General features: G+C 44.0%; 1 protein-coding gene across 1 annotated transcript; it reads left to right on the forward strand.

Moving 5' to 3' along the window:
• On the forward strand, positions 1 to 14,506 carry LOC146376785 (GTPase IMAP family member 8-like). The gene is made up of 4 exons (XM_084945409.1): positions 1 to 99; positions 2,019 to 2,116; positions 6,087 to 6,140; positions 6,827 to 14,506. Exons 2-4 carry the CDS (start codon positions 2,098 to 2,100, stop codon positions 8,668 to 8,670), a joined length of 1,917 nt encoding a protein of 638 aa, XP_084801535.1. The 5' UTR covers positions 1 to 99; positions 2,019 to 2,097; the 3' UTR covers positions 8,671 to 14,506.

Consider the following 14,506-nt stretch of genomic DNA (forward strand, 5'->3'; position numbering starts at 1 on the left):
TCTCCTGCGGGTGGGCGTGTCCTCGGACGTCACATGAACCTGAACCGTAGAAACTTAAATCCTGCAGCTCTGAACCTGCGTGACAGCGTCTTCATCCAGGTAACATTTATCACAGACAGCAGAGAGAAGCAGGCTCAGACCCGCCGTCAGACTTTAACTGTGAGAAACTTTCTGTGACCTCGAGGTGAATTTTCGGTTCAGGTAATAAACGCGGAACATTTGGACCGGAAGTAAACGATATAGTTCATGTCGTATTTTGTATTTTTGTCTGTAAATCTGTGTGAAAGTAAGATTGAACCGGTGACTTAATTAAAAAACGGGATAAAATACAGAAAAACTGCTCACCTCATGATTACATCATATCTGTGTGACAGTAATGCAGCCGAGGTGCGATGGGAAGACGCGGAAATGGAGCGCCATAACACAAGAACACTTGCTTTCACTTCTCTGCTCGCTCTTTGTCATTTAAACCTGGTTAAAGTTAAAGCTGAGGAGTGCAGTGCTTTTGTGAAAGGTTTGATCAGGAATCAGGAAAAGTAAAGTCTGTCACTGTGTCCTGATACAGGCCTGTTCTGTGGGCTGTGTTCTTTGGATCAGAGGCTGTAGAACCAGCTTGGACCGTGTTTGGTGGTCCTGATATGATTCATGGACCTTAATCTGCTCTCTCTGTATAATCTGCTGTATAATCTCTCTGAAATGATGCGACTCAAGGATTAAACTGAGATAAATATCTCTGTTAACTTGGCCTCCGACACCATTTTCGATATTAGAGTAGGAGGAGCCAAGGTTTTTTTTTCTTGAACTTTATTAACATGTATACGTAAACATTATTGTCCATTTTTTACCTGCGATAATCAATTTATTATTTATTTTTTCTATATAACTAAGTTCTGTTTTACTTTTGTCTGTTAATATATTTTTCAAATGTGACTACTGAATAAAATAAACAGACTGATGAAGCTCTGACTGTAAACAGCTGCTTTTGGCTCAGTGGGGTCACCACAGGGTCGCTCCACGTGTTTGACTTTGCAGATCGTGGGGTTGTCTGATGCCTCCCCACAGGAATCACATCAGGCAGGGCTCACACACAGGTTATAAATAAAGTTTCAGAGAAAAAATAAAAAAATAAATGTTCATATAAAAGAATACTGTGAGAAGCAGTCCTGTATAATTATAACCTGTATGTACACTTGGCCACCTGATAACATGATATAAAAGTCCAAGTAAAAACAATCTGCTTTAAAACACATCATGAAGCGATATGCATAATTACACAACAATAAGCTCACACTACTCTCACAGAACAACAGTTATAAATTTGCATAAATATCTTTTTCATGGCACAGTGAAGAAAACACTTTGTTAAGGTGCAGATGTAGATTGTTGGACTCTGTCTCACTGGGACAGTTGTGAGCGTAGAATACCTGTTATTGTTATTGTGGAGTGAGATCATACTTCAGAGCTGACAGATGAGCTTTTTTAGTTCCTCAGAAACATTAGAGGAGTATTTCCCAAAGTCACAGATCACCGAGGAGGACACTCAGCATCGCGGTTTCCTCCTCAGTGATGCTGACAGACAAGCTGCAGATGCATTAAACTGCAGTTTACTGAAGAATCAAGAGCTTATTCTGATAACTTAATGTTTTCATTACTTAACTGTATGGAGTCATTTTACTTATAGTGTAAAAGTCTGTCAGTAGGGTTCAGGCCTGATGCTTCAGGGTCTGTCCTTAACAATGATGCTGTGTTTGTGTGAAGGCTGCTTGTGTGCAGCAGCATCTATATTTGAAGCATCATCTGCTGTGATTTCTACAACCTGGTGTTCAGATTCACTTTTACAGCTCAGATGTAAATAGACTTTATACCTTGTGAATAAATTACTTCAAGTTTTCACTCCATATGATACAGAGGTGGAAGTCACCTGCAGCTCGACTGGTTTCTGAAGATACAACATGAGGTGTTGTGTTTGTGAGTTCGACACATTAACAAATTAACATTTTGAACTTTTCTCTCTTCAGGTTCTTAAACCCAACAGTTTGTCTCCAGATGAGTTAATAAATATCTGCTCATCTCGTCTGTTTCCAGCAGAGCGGCAAAATGGCAACTGCAGAAACAGGTGAGTGAGTGATGCAGACCCATCCAGAGTCAGCCTGGATGATGTAATGTTTCTCACTGTGCGTATATTCACCGCATCAGTGTCTGATGTTGTGTTTGTTACCTCTAATCACATGTGTAGGCTTTGTTTCTCAGTAGGAAAGTGTTCTGTTACTCTATAATAAATACATCTTGGCTTTCTCCAGCTCTCAGCTTCAGTGGCATGTATTTCAAAATGAAGGAACTGCATATTTGATTTGGCATCGATTTTTGCATCAGATGAAACCTACCTGTGCAACCAGACTTTGGAGCAACAGGGGCAGCGTACTAGCTTGTGCACTGCACAAGGTTGGGATTGTGTTGCCTCCTTGTTGGAACTGGGACCTTTTGTAAGGTGTGCATGCTAAACCTCAGCTAACCTTGAGCTGTGTCCTCTTCTTTTTATTTATCCAGCATTCCTTTGATACTTGCTTTGTAAAGACAAAGTTTAATTTTTTTTTCCATAGCGTAGGGTTGTAAGATTGCCTAACACATGAAAGGTCTCCAGTTTGTATTATTATAGGATCTTTACCTTACACTATAGAGCGTCTTGAGGTGACTGTTGTTGTGATTTGGTGCTATTTAAATTGAATTAAATTGAAAAGTCTGAAAATGCCAAATAAACGCTTTATTTTTGAAAGCGTGCCTCTGAGGCAACAATTTTATTGTTAATGTCAATATTGTAGTTAAGTGAACACGAAAATCCAAGTCCCCAGAACTCTGGATCTTAATAAAGTTAACAACAGTCACAAGTGTTGTAGCTGGGAAGAACTATGACCCCAGTGCAGACTAACAGGCAGACTTGAAGCTTAAAACAACCTTTCATTAAAGGTGTAAAAAATTCATGGAACACAAGGGACTAAGATCATGGCAGCAGGCAAACAGTTTGATGTGACCAAGGGTTAAGGAGAGATAAGGGCTATAAACACACTGAGAGTAATTAGGGAGGTTAGACAAGCCAAGTGAGCACAACTAAAACTCAAAGGAGAACAAGACTGAGGGAAATAAAACTGGACACTGAACACATGAAGCAGGAATTACCAAAATAAAACAGGAAATAAATATTGAAGCAAGGACTCAGCATATGAACTTGACAGAAGGAAAACCATGAAGACTGAGGGCACAGAAAGGAAACACTAGGAAGTCTATCAAACCAAGGTCATCAGTAACTAAAGATTAAAGACACCAATACTAGGCCATAGAAAACCAATATTAGAGGAGCATGCTATAATAATAATAATAATAAAAGTCAAGAACACAGGGAAGCACGATTTACTATTTTAAGAAATTAACCATTTTAGGAAAATAAAATGCCCGAGGGCCAGCATCTGGTAGCCGGGCCTTAGTCCAGGGGCTCGGCCAGGCACAGCCTGAAAAAGGGACTTGGGCCCATTCTCCTGTAGGCTCACCACCTGCAGGGGGCGCCATAGTGGTTGGGTGCAATGTGTGTCGGGCATCAGCCAGGAACGGAGGAACTGGAAGACCGATCCCCGGCTACCACAACTAGCAATTGGGACATGGAATGTCACCTCCCTGGTGGGAAAGGAGCCTGAGTTACTGCGTGAGGTTGAGAGGTACCGTCTAAATATAGTCGGGCTCACCTCAACGCACGGCTTGGGCTCTGGAACCAGTCTCCTGGAGAGGGGTTGGACTTTGTCTCAGTCTCGAGTTGCCCCTGGTGAGAGGCGGCAGGCTGTGGTGGGTATTCTAGTATCCCCTCGGCTTGCTGCCTGTACATCCCAGTGGATGAGAGGGTTTGTTCCCTGCGCCTTCGGGTCAGGGAACGTGTCCTGACTGTCGTCTGCGCTTATGCGACGGATCAGAGTTGCTTGGGCAGAGTGCTTGAGGGTGCTCCATCTGGGGACTCTGTTGTCTTACTGGGAGACTTTAACGCTCACGTGGGCAACAACAGTGAAACCTGGAGGGCCCTGATTGGGAGGAACGGCCTCCCGGATCTGAACCCGAGTGGTTTTTTGTTGTTGGAATTCTGTGCAAATCACATTTTGTCCATATTTAACACCATGTACGAACATAAGGGTGTCAATAAGCATGTGGCACCAGGATGCCCTAGGTCACAGGTCGATGAACGATTTTGTAATTGTATCACCAGACCTGTGGCCATATGTTCTGGACACTCGGGTAAAGAGATGGGCTGAGCTGTCAACTGATCACCACCTGGTGGTGAGTCGGATCAGGTGGCGGGGGAAGATGCTGGACAGAACTGGCGGACCCTCACTATACATTTATAGTGAGGGTGGTGGTTCCCATCTTTTAGAAGGGGAACAGATGGTGTGTTCCAACTATAGGGGGAATCACACTCCTCAGCATCCCCGGGAACCTGGGGATCAATAAAGTATTCTGAAAGTCTATGCCAGGGTGCTTTAAAGGAGAATTTGTCTGTTAGTTGAACCTTGGATACAGGAGGAACAATGCAGTTTTTGTCCTGATGGTGGAACACTGGATCGAGAATACTCGAGGGTGCATGGGAGTTTTCCCAACCAGTCTAAATGTGTTTTGTGGACCCGGAGAAGGCATTTGACCGTGTCCCTCGGAGTGTCCTGTGTGAGGTTTTTCGGGAGTATGGGGTGTCTGGCCCATTGCTACGGGACACTCGATCCTTATACAACCATTGCAAGAGCTTGGTCCACATAGCCAGCAATAAGTCAGACTCATTTTCGGTGGGTGATGGGCTCCGCCAGGGCTGCCCTTTGTCATCGATTCTGTTCATAATTTTTATGGACAGAATTCCTAGGGGTAGCCTCATCATCTGCAGATAATGTGGTTCTGTTGGCTTCATCGGGTGAGGGCCTCCAGCTCGCACTGGAATGGTTTGCAGCCAAATGTGAAGCAGCAGGAATGAGAATCAGCACCTTCAAATCTGAGGCCATGGTTCTCAGCCGGAAAAGGGTGGAGTGCCCAGTCTGGGTCGGGGATGAGTTCCTGCCCCAAGTGGAGGAGTTCAAGTATCTCGGGGTCTTGTTCACGAGTGATGGGAGAAGGGAGCGGGAGATCGACAGACGTATTGGTGCTGCGGATGCAGTGATGCGGACGCTGCACCGGTCCATCATGGTGAAAAGAGAATTGAGAGTAAAAGTGAAGCTTTCGAGTTCCTGGTCAATCTACGTCCCTACCCTCACCTATGCTCACAAGCTGTGGGTAGTGACCGAAAGAACGAGATCACAGATACAAGCAGCAGAAATGAGCTTCCTCCAAAGGGTGGCTGGCCTCTCCCATAGAGATAGGGTGAGAAGTTCAGCCATCCGGGATGGGCTCAGAGTAGAGCTGCTGCTCCTCCACATCAAAAGGAGCCAGTTGAGGTGGTTCGGGCATCTGACAAGGATGCCTCCTGGGCGCCTCCTGGGTGAGGTGTTCTGGGCATGTCCCACTGGGAGGAGGCCCCGGGGCAGACCCAAGACATGCTGGAGAGATTATATCTCTCGGCTGGCCTGGGAACGCCTTGGTGTTCCCCCGGATAAGCTGGAGGAGGTGGCTGGGGAGAGGGAGGTCTTGGTTTCTCCGCTTAGGCTGCTGCCCCCGCAACCCAGCCCCGGATAAAGCGGAAGAAGATGGATGGATGGATGGATGGATGAAAATAACATTGTCAAATCCACAAGAACTATGATTCCACAAAAACTCAAAACTCTGGATCAACAACCGAGGGACCCTGATAACATGTTGGGAAAGTTTAAATGTGTTCATTCATATTGCCTTGATAATTAGAATGTGTTTTTAGCTGGAGAAAGCCTAAATGTTTGAGACCAAATGTAACAGATTTACAGAGCACTGCTAACATCTAATACTGAGAAAGAAAAAAAGCCAACACATATGAGTCAAGGCATCAAACACAGGATCAAATAGTGACACAAAGAAAAGCTTCACTAGAAAGACGATGGTAGTTATTTATGAACCAGTGTGTCTGTGTGTGACATCATCATTGTTTTGTTTTATTACAGGAAACCTTCAGCCCCTCAGACACAGCAGCAGCAATCCCAACATAAAACCTTCCAGTGAGTTAAGCTGCAGTTATGGTGTTTACAGTTATTTTACCATTCAGGATGCAAAGTTCAGACTCTGACATTGACTTCTTTCTATCCGTGCCCCCTGCTCTGTTAGATCTGTAGAATTTTCCAAACTTTCTCCATCATCTGATCTTCATCTGTCCAAATCATGTTCCTCACACAGTCCTGTATCTGCCTGGCTGACCCCCACAGTCAGGTGTCAGTGTAGCTTTAGCCTTTAGTCTTTGTGTTCCAGCTTTTTCCATTTGAACCTTTTTCTGAATCTGTTGCTGCATTGTTGCAGCTTTTTCGTATCATGTTCCAACATAATCAGTGGACTCTACGTAGTCTCATAAATTTTAGAGTTACCATGTAACTGTAACTCATGACATCGATAATGCCTGACACATTCTGTAGAAAATTCACTTTGTCTTTAGCCTCTGCACTAGCACACAACCCACTCAGAGAAACACCTCATGAAACGTCAGCTTCATTAAACAGGAATCATAGCATTACGAAAGGAAAGGAGGAACACCTGACTCAGGCCATGCATTAGTTTAGATGTAGACTGAAGTTAAGTGTCCCCATCCTCACAGGAGAAAGCATAAAAACCTCTGTTTTCCTCACTGCATGTCAACAATTTAATTTCTGTGAATGCCTGATGTGTAGATCTAATTTAGTTTTTATCTTTTCAGTGTCTGAGCTGAGGGTTGTCCTGCTGGGGAACAGCTGGTCTTTGAGGAGAGACGTGGGGAACTTCATACTGGGAGAGACTGAGTTCAGCACCGAGAAGCCAGACTGCTGTGAGACAAGTAGACCACTGAAGGAGAAGAACCTAGTTCTCATCAACACTCCAGATCTGCTGCTTCCAAACATCTCTCAGGACAAATTGAAGGAACATGTAGAAACCTGTGTGAGGCTCTCTGATCCTGGACCTCATGTGTTCCTGCTGGTTCTACAGCCTGAAGACTTCACTGAGGAGCAAAAACAGAGACTCTGTAGAGTCCTTCAACTGTTCAGTGATCGATCATTTGACCATTCACTAATTTTCATGTCAACATCCAGAGAAGAGAGTTCATTTGAAAACTGTATGACTCATCCACCGCTAAAAGAAATGATCAGAATGTGCAGCTACAGATACCTGTGGCAGAAGAGCTTTGAACGTTCAGAACTGTTAACACGTTTGGTTCAAACAGCAAAGGAGATAAATGAAGATCGTCTGAGCTGTGATGTATTTGAGGATGAGGATGGCGGATTATTCATGAGACCAAAGTGTGTTTTAAACCTGGTTCTGTGTGGGAGGAGAGGAGCAGTGAAGACGTCAGCAGCCAAGGCCATTTTAGGTCAGACTGAGCTTCATTCTGTCTCCAACTCATCAGAGTGTGTTAAACGTCAGGGAGAGGTGTGTGGACGTTGGGTTTCCCTGGTGGAGCTGCCTGCCTTGTATGGAAAACCTCAGCAGGCAGTGATGGAGGAATCACTCAGGTGTATCTCCCTCTGTGATCCTGAGGGTGTCCATGCCTTCATCCTGGTCCTACCTGTGGATTCCCTCACTGATGAAGACAAGGGAGAGTTAGAGACCATCCAGGACACATTCAGCTCTCGAGTCAATGACTTCACCATGATTCTGTTCACTGTGGACTCAGATCCTACAGATCCAGCTGTTGGTAACTTTGTAAATGAAAACCAGGACATCCAGGAGCTCCGTGAGAGCTGTGGAGGAAGATCTGTTGTTCTCAACATCAAAGAGCAACTGCAGCTCCCAGAACTGTTGGAGACTGTGGAAAAGATGATAGTTAAAGAGTTCGGGTGCTTCTCCAAGGACACAGTCATCAAGGGTCTGACTGAGATGGTGAGGAAGCTTCCAGCTGAACAGAGGAGTGAGGTGGGAGGTGCTGATGGAAAACAGAGCAGAGCGAGAGAACGTAAAATCAGCGAGATGAGTGACGACACAAAGGAAGTCCCACAGACAGACGTGGAGAGAGTTTTGAAAGAGAAGGATGAAGAGATGAAGAGGAGAGACGAGGACCTCAAGAAAAAACACGAGGAAGAGTTGAAAGCTCTGCGCATGAAAATCAGTGAGCAGACAGGACAGATTGAAGAGGAGAGAAAACTGAGAGCAAAGCAGCTGAAGGATAAAGACGAATCCATCAACAAGGAGCGCAGAGAGAGAAAGAGAGAACGAGAGGAGGAGACGAGGAGACAGAAAAAACAAGAAGAAGTGAGAGTTCAGTCAGAAAGAGAACAAAAGGAAGCAGCTGAGAGGAAGCTGGAGCAGCACAGGAGAGAGATGAAGAAAGAGAGAGAGGCTTGGGATAAAGAAAGAAAGGAGATCTGGGAGCGATTTCATCAGGAGCAAAAACAGAACCTGGAGGAGGTGAAAGCAAACCACAGAAAGCTGCAGGAAGAGTATCAGTGGAAGAGGAAGAAGTGGACATATTCATGGGTTGCTGCCTTATTGTCATTAATAATAATTTTATTATATTATGTATTTACCACAAACACTACAGAGAGCGCAAAGGCAGAGAAGGGTCTGTGAGCTTGTAGCGTTTGCTAAGATGTAAACTACCCTGATGGAGTTTGTTCAAGCTACTTTAAATAAGAGTGAAATTACTCATTTACACTTCAAATGGAATCATGAACTATAGTGAAAAAGTCACATCCTGCTGCCACTCAACGAAACAACAAACATCAAGCTGTAATTACAAAAAGTGAGCGTCTCACTTTTTACAGGAATGTGCAGAACAAACAAAAGTCTTGGTTTGTGTTCAGTGTCATCAGCAGGACACCTGCCAGGGTTCATGTGGGTGTCTTACTGTAAGTATGACTGCTTAGTTACACAGGTTGCTCCTAAAATAGCGCACAGTAAATGTGAACAGTTGTTAATATACAGCAGTAATGAGAGCTTTCAGGAGGTGTATCTGTGTAGACTGTCCCTGTTTCACTGTGGTCAAACTCGTGTCTAACAATGTCTGACAATAACAGCAGAGTCATCTTATGTTCAGTTGCATGAATGCTTTGAGTTGCTGCCATGTGATTGGCTGATGACTTGAGTGAGAAGTGGAACAGGTGTACCTAAAGAAGTGGCCAGTGAGTTTGTGTCATTGTGTAGGTTGGAGGACTTTTTGAATGTGATCGCTTTATTGTGCTGTTAACCTGAGCAGTCACTAGATGGTGCTGTTGCATTGTTTTTGCCTGCTAGAGTTTTGGCTTTCCAAATTAACACTATCAAACAAGTTTATGTTAAATTACTCAACAGATGTTTACTTCATCCCAATTACAAGCCATATGAACAGCAAACATGGTTAATTTTTCCCTTTACCTTTGTTAGATCACATTTATGAATTAATGTGCTTCTTGGTTTTTTTTGGGGTTTTTTTTATAAAATGTTATAAAAAAAAATAAATCAGTTATAATCAAGTGGAGTGAGTGGAAAGACACAACACATTTACACGTGAAGCAATATGTTTCACAACTAAATGGATCAGCTGCTCATCAATGGTGGCATTAGGCCCAGGGTTGTAAAACAGGGGGAGGCGGTGCACCCACTTATCCCACACTGTCCTGATGGCAGCTAGCTTGTCTCTCTGCCGTCGAGCTGGTCTGTCGTCTCGGTTATCAAAACGGATAATCCTGGAAATTTTGTGGAAGTTTTCCAGAGACATCGATGCACGGAAAGGTTCTTGCCGGTTTCTGCATCCCACAGGGATTCTGTGGATTCCCCTTTGGACCTGAAAACTCCTGCAAGGATAAGAACCCCAAAGTAGGCCTTTGGGGTTCTTAGATGAATTTGGTCCATCTCCTTCCACCTCTCTCCAAAAACACACCTTCCTTCTAGATTACTGCAAACCAGAATAATTTTCTGGATGGAATCTGGGATGAAAAGCTCAAATGAAGACTTGATGCACATGAGTAACTGTCAGCTGTGTTGGCCCTGGCTTATCACAGCAACAGCTCTGCAGGGTGGCTCATTTCTTGGGCAAAAAGACCATTCAATGTCACCAGTTATTGACATCCATATTTCTTCACTTGCTGTCTGGTGGGCTTGTTCTGGTCCTGGAGCTGGCTACAGATGGGGTACTCGTCTTCGTTTTGTTACTAAATGGTGCTCAGCCTCGTCCTCTTCTTCAAAGTCACTGTCAGACTCTGAATTTTCAGAAATGTGAAATATTCTGAACCCTCTTTGTCAACATCATCATCCGAAGCTCCTCTCTCTTCCAAAATCAATTGGATGGCCCTCGCAGCAGATAATCTTTTGCCATCTTGATCAGTTGTGATAAAGAACCACACTGGCAAAGTCTTATTTATAGTATTATGCCCCTAATTTGCAGGTGGGACAGGGTATGAGAAAATAAAATTTGGATCCCTCAAGAAAGAGGGTAAAATGTGCGGGAATGTAAGAGCAGACGGTGTCGATAGTCGAATTTTCAACAATGTTGCAACTTTGTGCGGAGCAGGAGGGGAAGAAAACACTATCAGCAGCACCAGAAAGGAGGAGGACAGAGTGTGGGAACACAGGACCTACACTTTCAACACTTTTATTAGACCTGGGTCCAGTGGACCCGAACACCTTGTATGTAATGTAAATGTGTGGGGGGAGGTACAGTATGAGGTCATTGAAAATGAGTTTGGATTTATGTTCTTCACAGAAAATAAGCCAAAGCCAATGAATTTCAGGTGGAAAAAATAATTAATTGTTTAATTTTTCTTTAGAAAAAAACTGAAAACGGGTCTCACAGACCCGAACACCATACAAGGGTTAAAAAGTATTAAAGTAAAGCAGTTTCTGTTCTTTCATCTCAGAAACCAAGAAGCCACTCAGCTGTTTGGACCCATGCTTTACATTACTGCCATCTTGTGGTTGCAGTTGGCTATTGTTGCTGGAAGGTCCACGTACCGTTGAACTCATTAGAAACTGTAGTGTGCCTCTATTTCACAGCTGTGTTTGCCATGTGCGAGTAAAAGAGATGGACATCAGAGGGACGGCTCAAGCTTGGTGATTTGGAGATAAAGTTAAGAGCATTGGCTGAGATTGTACACGTTCAGAGAAGGTACAGTGGATATATTGGACAAAGAATGATGGATATGGAGCTGACAGGCAGGAGGAAAAGAGGAACATTTTGGATGACGTTGTTGAATGTAGTAAAGAAAGACATGCAGTAGAGTTGGTGTGACAGATACTGGGGTGACATGGAGACAGATGATCTGCTGTGGCTAATCAGAATCAGAATACTTTATTAATCCCTGGGGGAAATTATTTTTTGTTACAGTGCTCCATTATAAACCAACATTAAGACAAAACAGACAATACGCTAACTAAGAATAGTACAATATATACATATATATACATACATAAGTCACTCATAAATAAATAGCTGGAAAAGAAACGTGTAGCTGTAGCAGTAACCAGTGTGTTAAGTGGATGCGTTGTACAGGGAGCCACAGGCAGGAAAGATTTCCTGTGTCGTTCAGTGGTGCATCATGGGTAATCTCAGTCTCTCACTGAACGAGCTCCTGTGACTGACCAGCATGTCATGGAGTGGGTGGGAGGTGTTATCCAACATTGTCTTTATCTTGGACAGCATCCGCCTCTCCGACACCACCTTGAGGGAGTCCAGCTCCATCCCCACAACATTACTGGCCTTACGGATTAGTTTATTAAGTCTGTTGGCATCTGCGACCCTCAGCCTGCTCCCCCAGCATGCAACAGCATAGAGGATCGCACTGGCCACAACAGACTCACAGAAAATCCTGAGCATTTTCTGGCAGATGTTGAAGGACCTCAGTCGCCTCAAAAAATAGAGACGACTCTGGCCCTTCCTGTAAAGTGCTGTGGTGTTTTTAGCCCAGTCCAGTTTATTGTCAATGTGAACTCCAAGGTATTTATAGTCCTCCACAATGTCAACACTGACCCCCTGGATTGAAACAGGGGTCAAGTGTTTCCTGGTCTTCCTGAAGTCCACGATCAGTTCCTTGGTCTTTGCCACGTTGAGCTGCAGATGATTCTGCTCACACCACGTGACAAAGGAGTCGACCACAGCCCGGTGCTCTGTCTCATCATCCCTGCTGATGCATCCAACCACCGCAGAGTCATCAGGAAACTTCTGAAGATGGAGGTCTCTGTGCAGTGGCTGAAGTCTGTGGTGTAGAGGGTGAAGAGGAAGGGGGAGAGGACAGTCCCCTGTGGTGCCCCTGTGTTGCTGATCACCTTGTCAGACACACACTGTGGGAGACGTACATATTGTGGTCTTCCTGTCAGGTAATCAACAATCCAGGACACCAGAGAAGCATCCACCTGCATCGCTGCTAACTTATCACCCAGGAGGGTCGGCCTGATGGTGTTGAAAGCACTAGAAAAGTCAAAAAACATGACCCTCACAGTGCTCGCCGGCTGGTCCAGATGGGTGTAGACACGATTGAGCAGGTAGATGATGGCGTCCTCAGTTCCAAGACGAGGCTGATAAGCGAACTGAAGGGGATCCAGATGTGGTCTTACTATGGGTCGCAGCTGGTCCAGGATGAGCCTTTCCAGGGTCTTCATGATGATCTACACCTACAATCTGAATAACAGAAAAGTTGAGATGTTTTTATTTTTATTTTAACAAAATGAAAAATAAAAGACTTTCAAATAACATCAGAACATAAATAACATGACAAATGTTTAAACTGAGAAATTTTACAATTTCACGCCCAAAATGGGCTCATATCAAATGTGATGCTTGCTACAAGTCTCTGAATAGTTGGTAAACGGGCATGTTTACCACGGTGTAGCTCCTCCTTTTCTTTTCAAAACAGTTTGAAGACATCTGGGTATCGAGGTTACAAGTATCTGGAGTTTTTGTCTTGATGCATCCTCAATCATCCAGGAAAATAAATCTCCAAAGGTTGATTCTGTTCATCTGGACGTAGCGTTTTGTGGGAGAAACGTGTAGTCATCATCCAAGTGACTTCTTCAGTCTCAGCTGACTGCAGGTTTCCCCAATCTTATAAACACAACATTAGTTTACACTGTACTGTCAACTTTTGGAGATATCTGGAGTTTTGGTGTTGGGATTTGGCCCCATTCATGCCTGATATAGGTATCAAGCTGCTGAAGAGTTTAACATGTCTTTAGCATGTTTTTCATTTAATGATGCACCAAATGTTCTCTATAGGTGAAACATCTGGACTCCAGGCAGGCCAATTCAGCTCCTGCACTCTTCTCCAACTGTTGTAATAGCTGTAGTTTCACCTCTGATCTGAGAAGCTTCTTCAGTTCTAAGATCAATACATGGAGAGTCCCAGATTTTAGGCCCTAAGAGGGTCGTTGACCCACTATTGATCATGTGCCTCGTCACATGAGCCAAGGTGTAAAAACGGGCGTGAGTCACTATCAGCAGAGGTTTCGGGTGAAACCATTGAGAGACCTTGCCTCATCCTGTCATGTGACTTATTGAGATTGACTGACAAGAGATGTGAGTGGGTGTTAAGGCGTCTGGGAAGGGATCTCAAAACTGGGTTGTAGATGGCAGACAGTTGGTGTCATAAGCCCCGCCCTCTGCTCAAACCATCTGTCCAAAATGTTAACATTGGCATCCTCGAAAGAGTGACCTGTTTGTAAGTCAACACTGATCTTGGAATCACTGAAGTACAAAAAAGGCTGAAGAGATGAACCAGTGTTTTGTCTCCACATCACAGACAAGTTTATCTGTGGTGTTTCAACACTTTGTTACGAGCAGCTTGTCACAAAAACACAGAACATTTTGAACCATTAAGGTGACTCCCGAAGAGCTTTCAGTGGAAAACGTGAAATATAGACTTGCGCAGCACTCTGCACACCTCCTCTTTCATTCCACACTTCTCTCACAGCAACAAGTTCAGCTCACGAGTCAGATCCAACAAACCGTTAGAAACAGTGTGTCCATGATCAATCAGCAGACTGATCAGGAGAAGTAGTGATTGATCGCATGCATCACAGATAAAACTGATCATGAGGTGAGTGTCTGTGTTTCGTAATTATTTTGGTGACACTTCACAGACGAAGCTGGATCCAGGTTTCTGTTCACTTTAAACAAAAACTGAGCGTCAGCTTTAAAGAACTACACACTGAGTTTTATTACGGATGAAATTCAGATCATTTGAGGAGGAATTCGAAGCAGCTCATCAGCTGATTCTGTATTTATTGATTTATTTATTAAGCAAAGACAGTCAGTGGATTTTCATTCAGACTGGTTTCAGCTGGAAAACGTCACCAAATATTTAAGTTGAAATTTTTCATAGTTTTATTTCAGACTGATGACGTAACAGTGATTCCTCTGTTACAGATTCTGTGGTCACAACAAAGCAGAGCAGCAGAGGACAGCAAAGTGTGTTTGAGTCCAGCTTCATGAGCATTT

The sequence above is a fragment of the Perissodus microlepis genome, chromosome 12, assembly GCF_051167445.1.
Source record: "Perissodus microlepis isolate ML-2025 ecotype Zambia chromosome 12, ASM5116744v1, whole genome shotgun sequence".
In the NCBI taxonomy this organism is placed as follows: Eukaryota; Metazoa; Chordata; class Actinopteri; order Cichliformes; family Cichlidae; genus Perissodus; species Perissodus microlepis.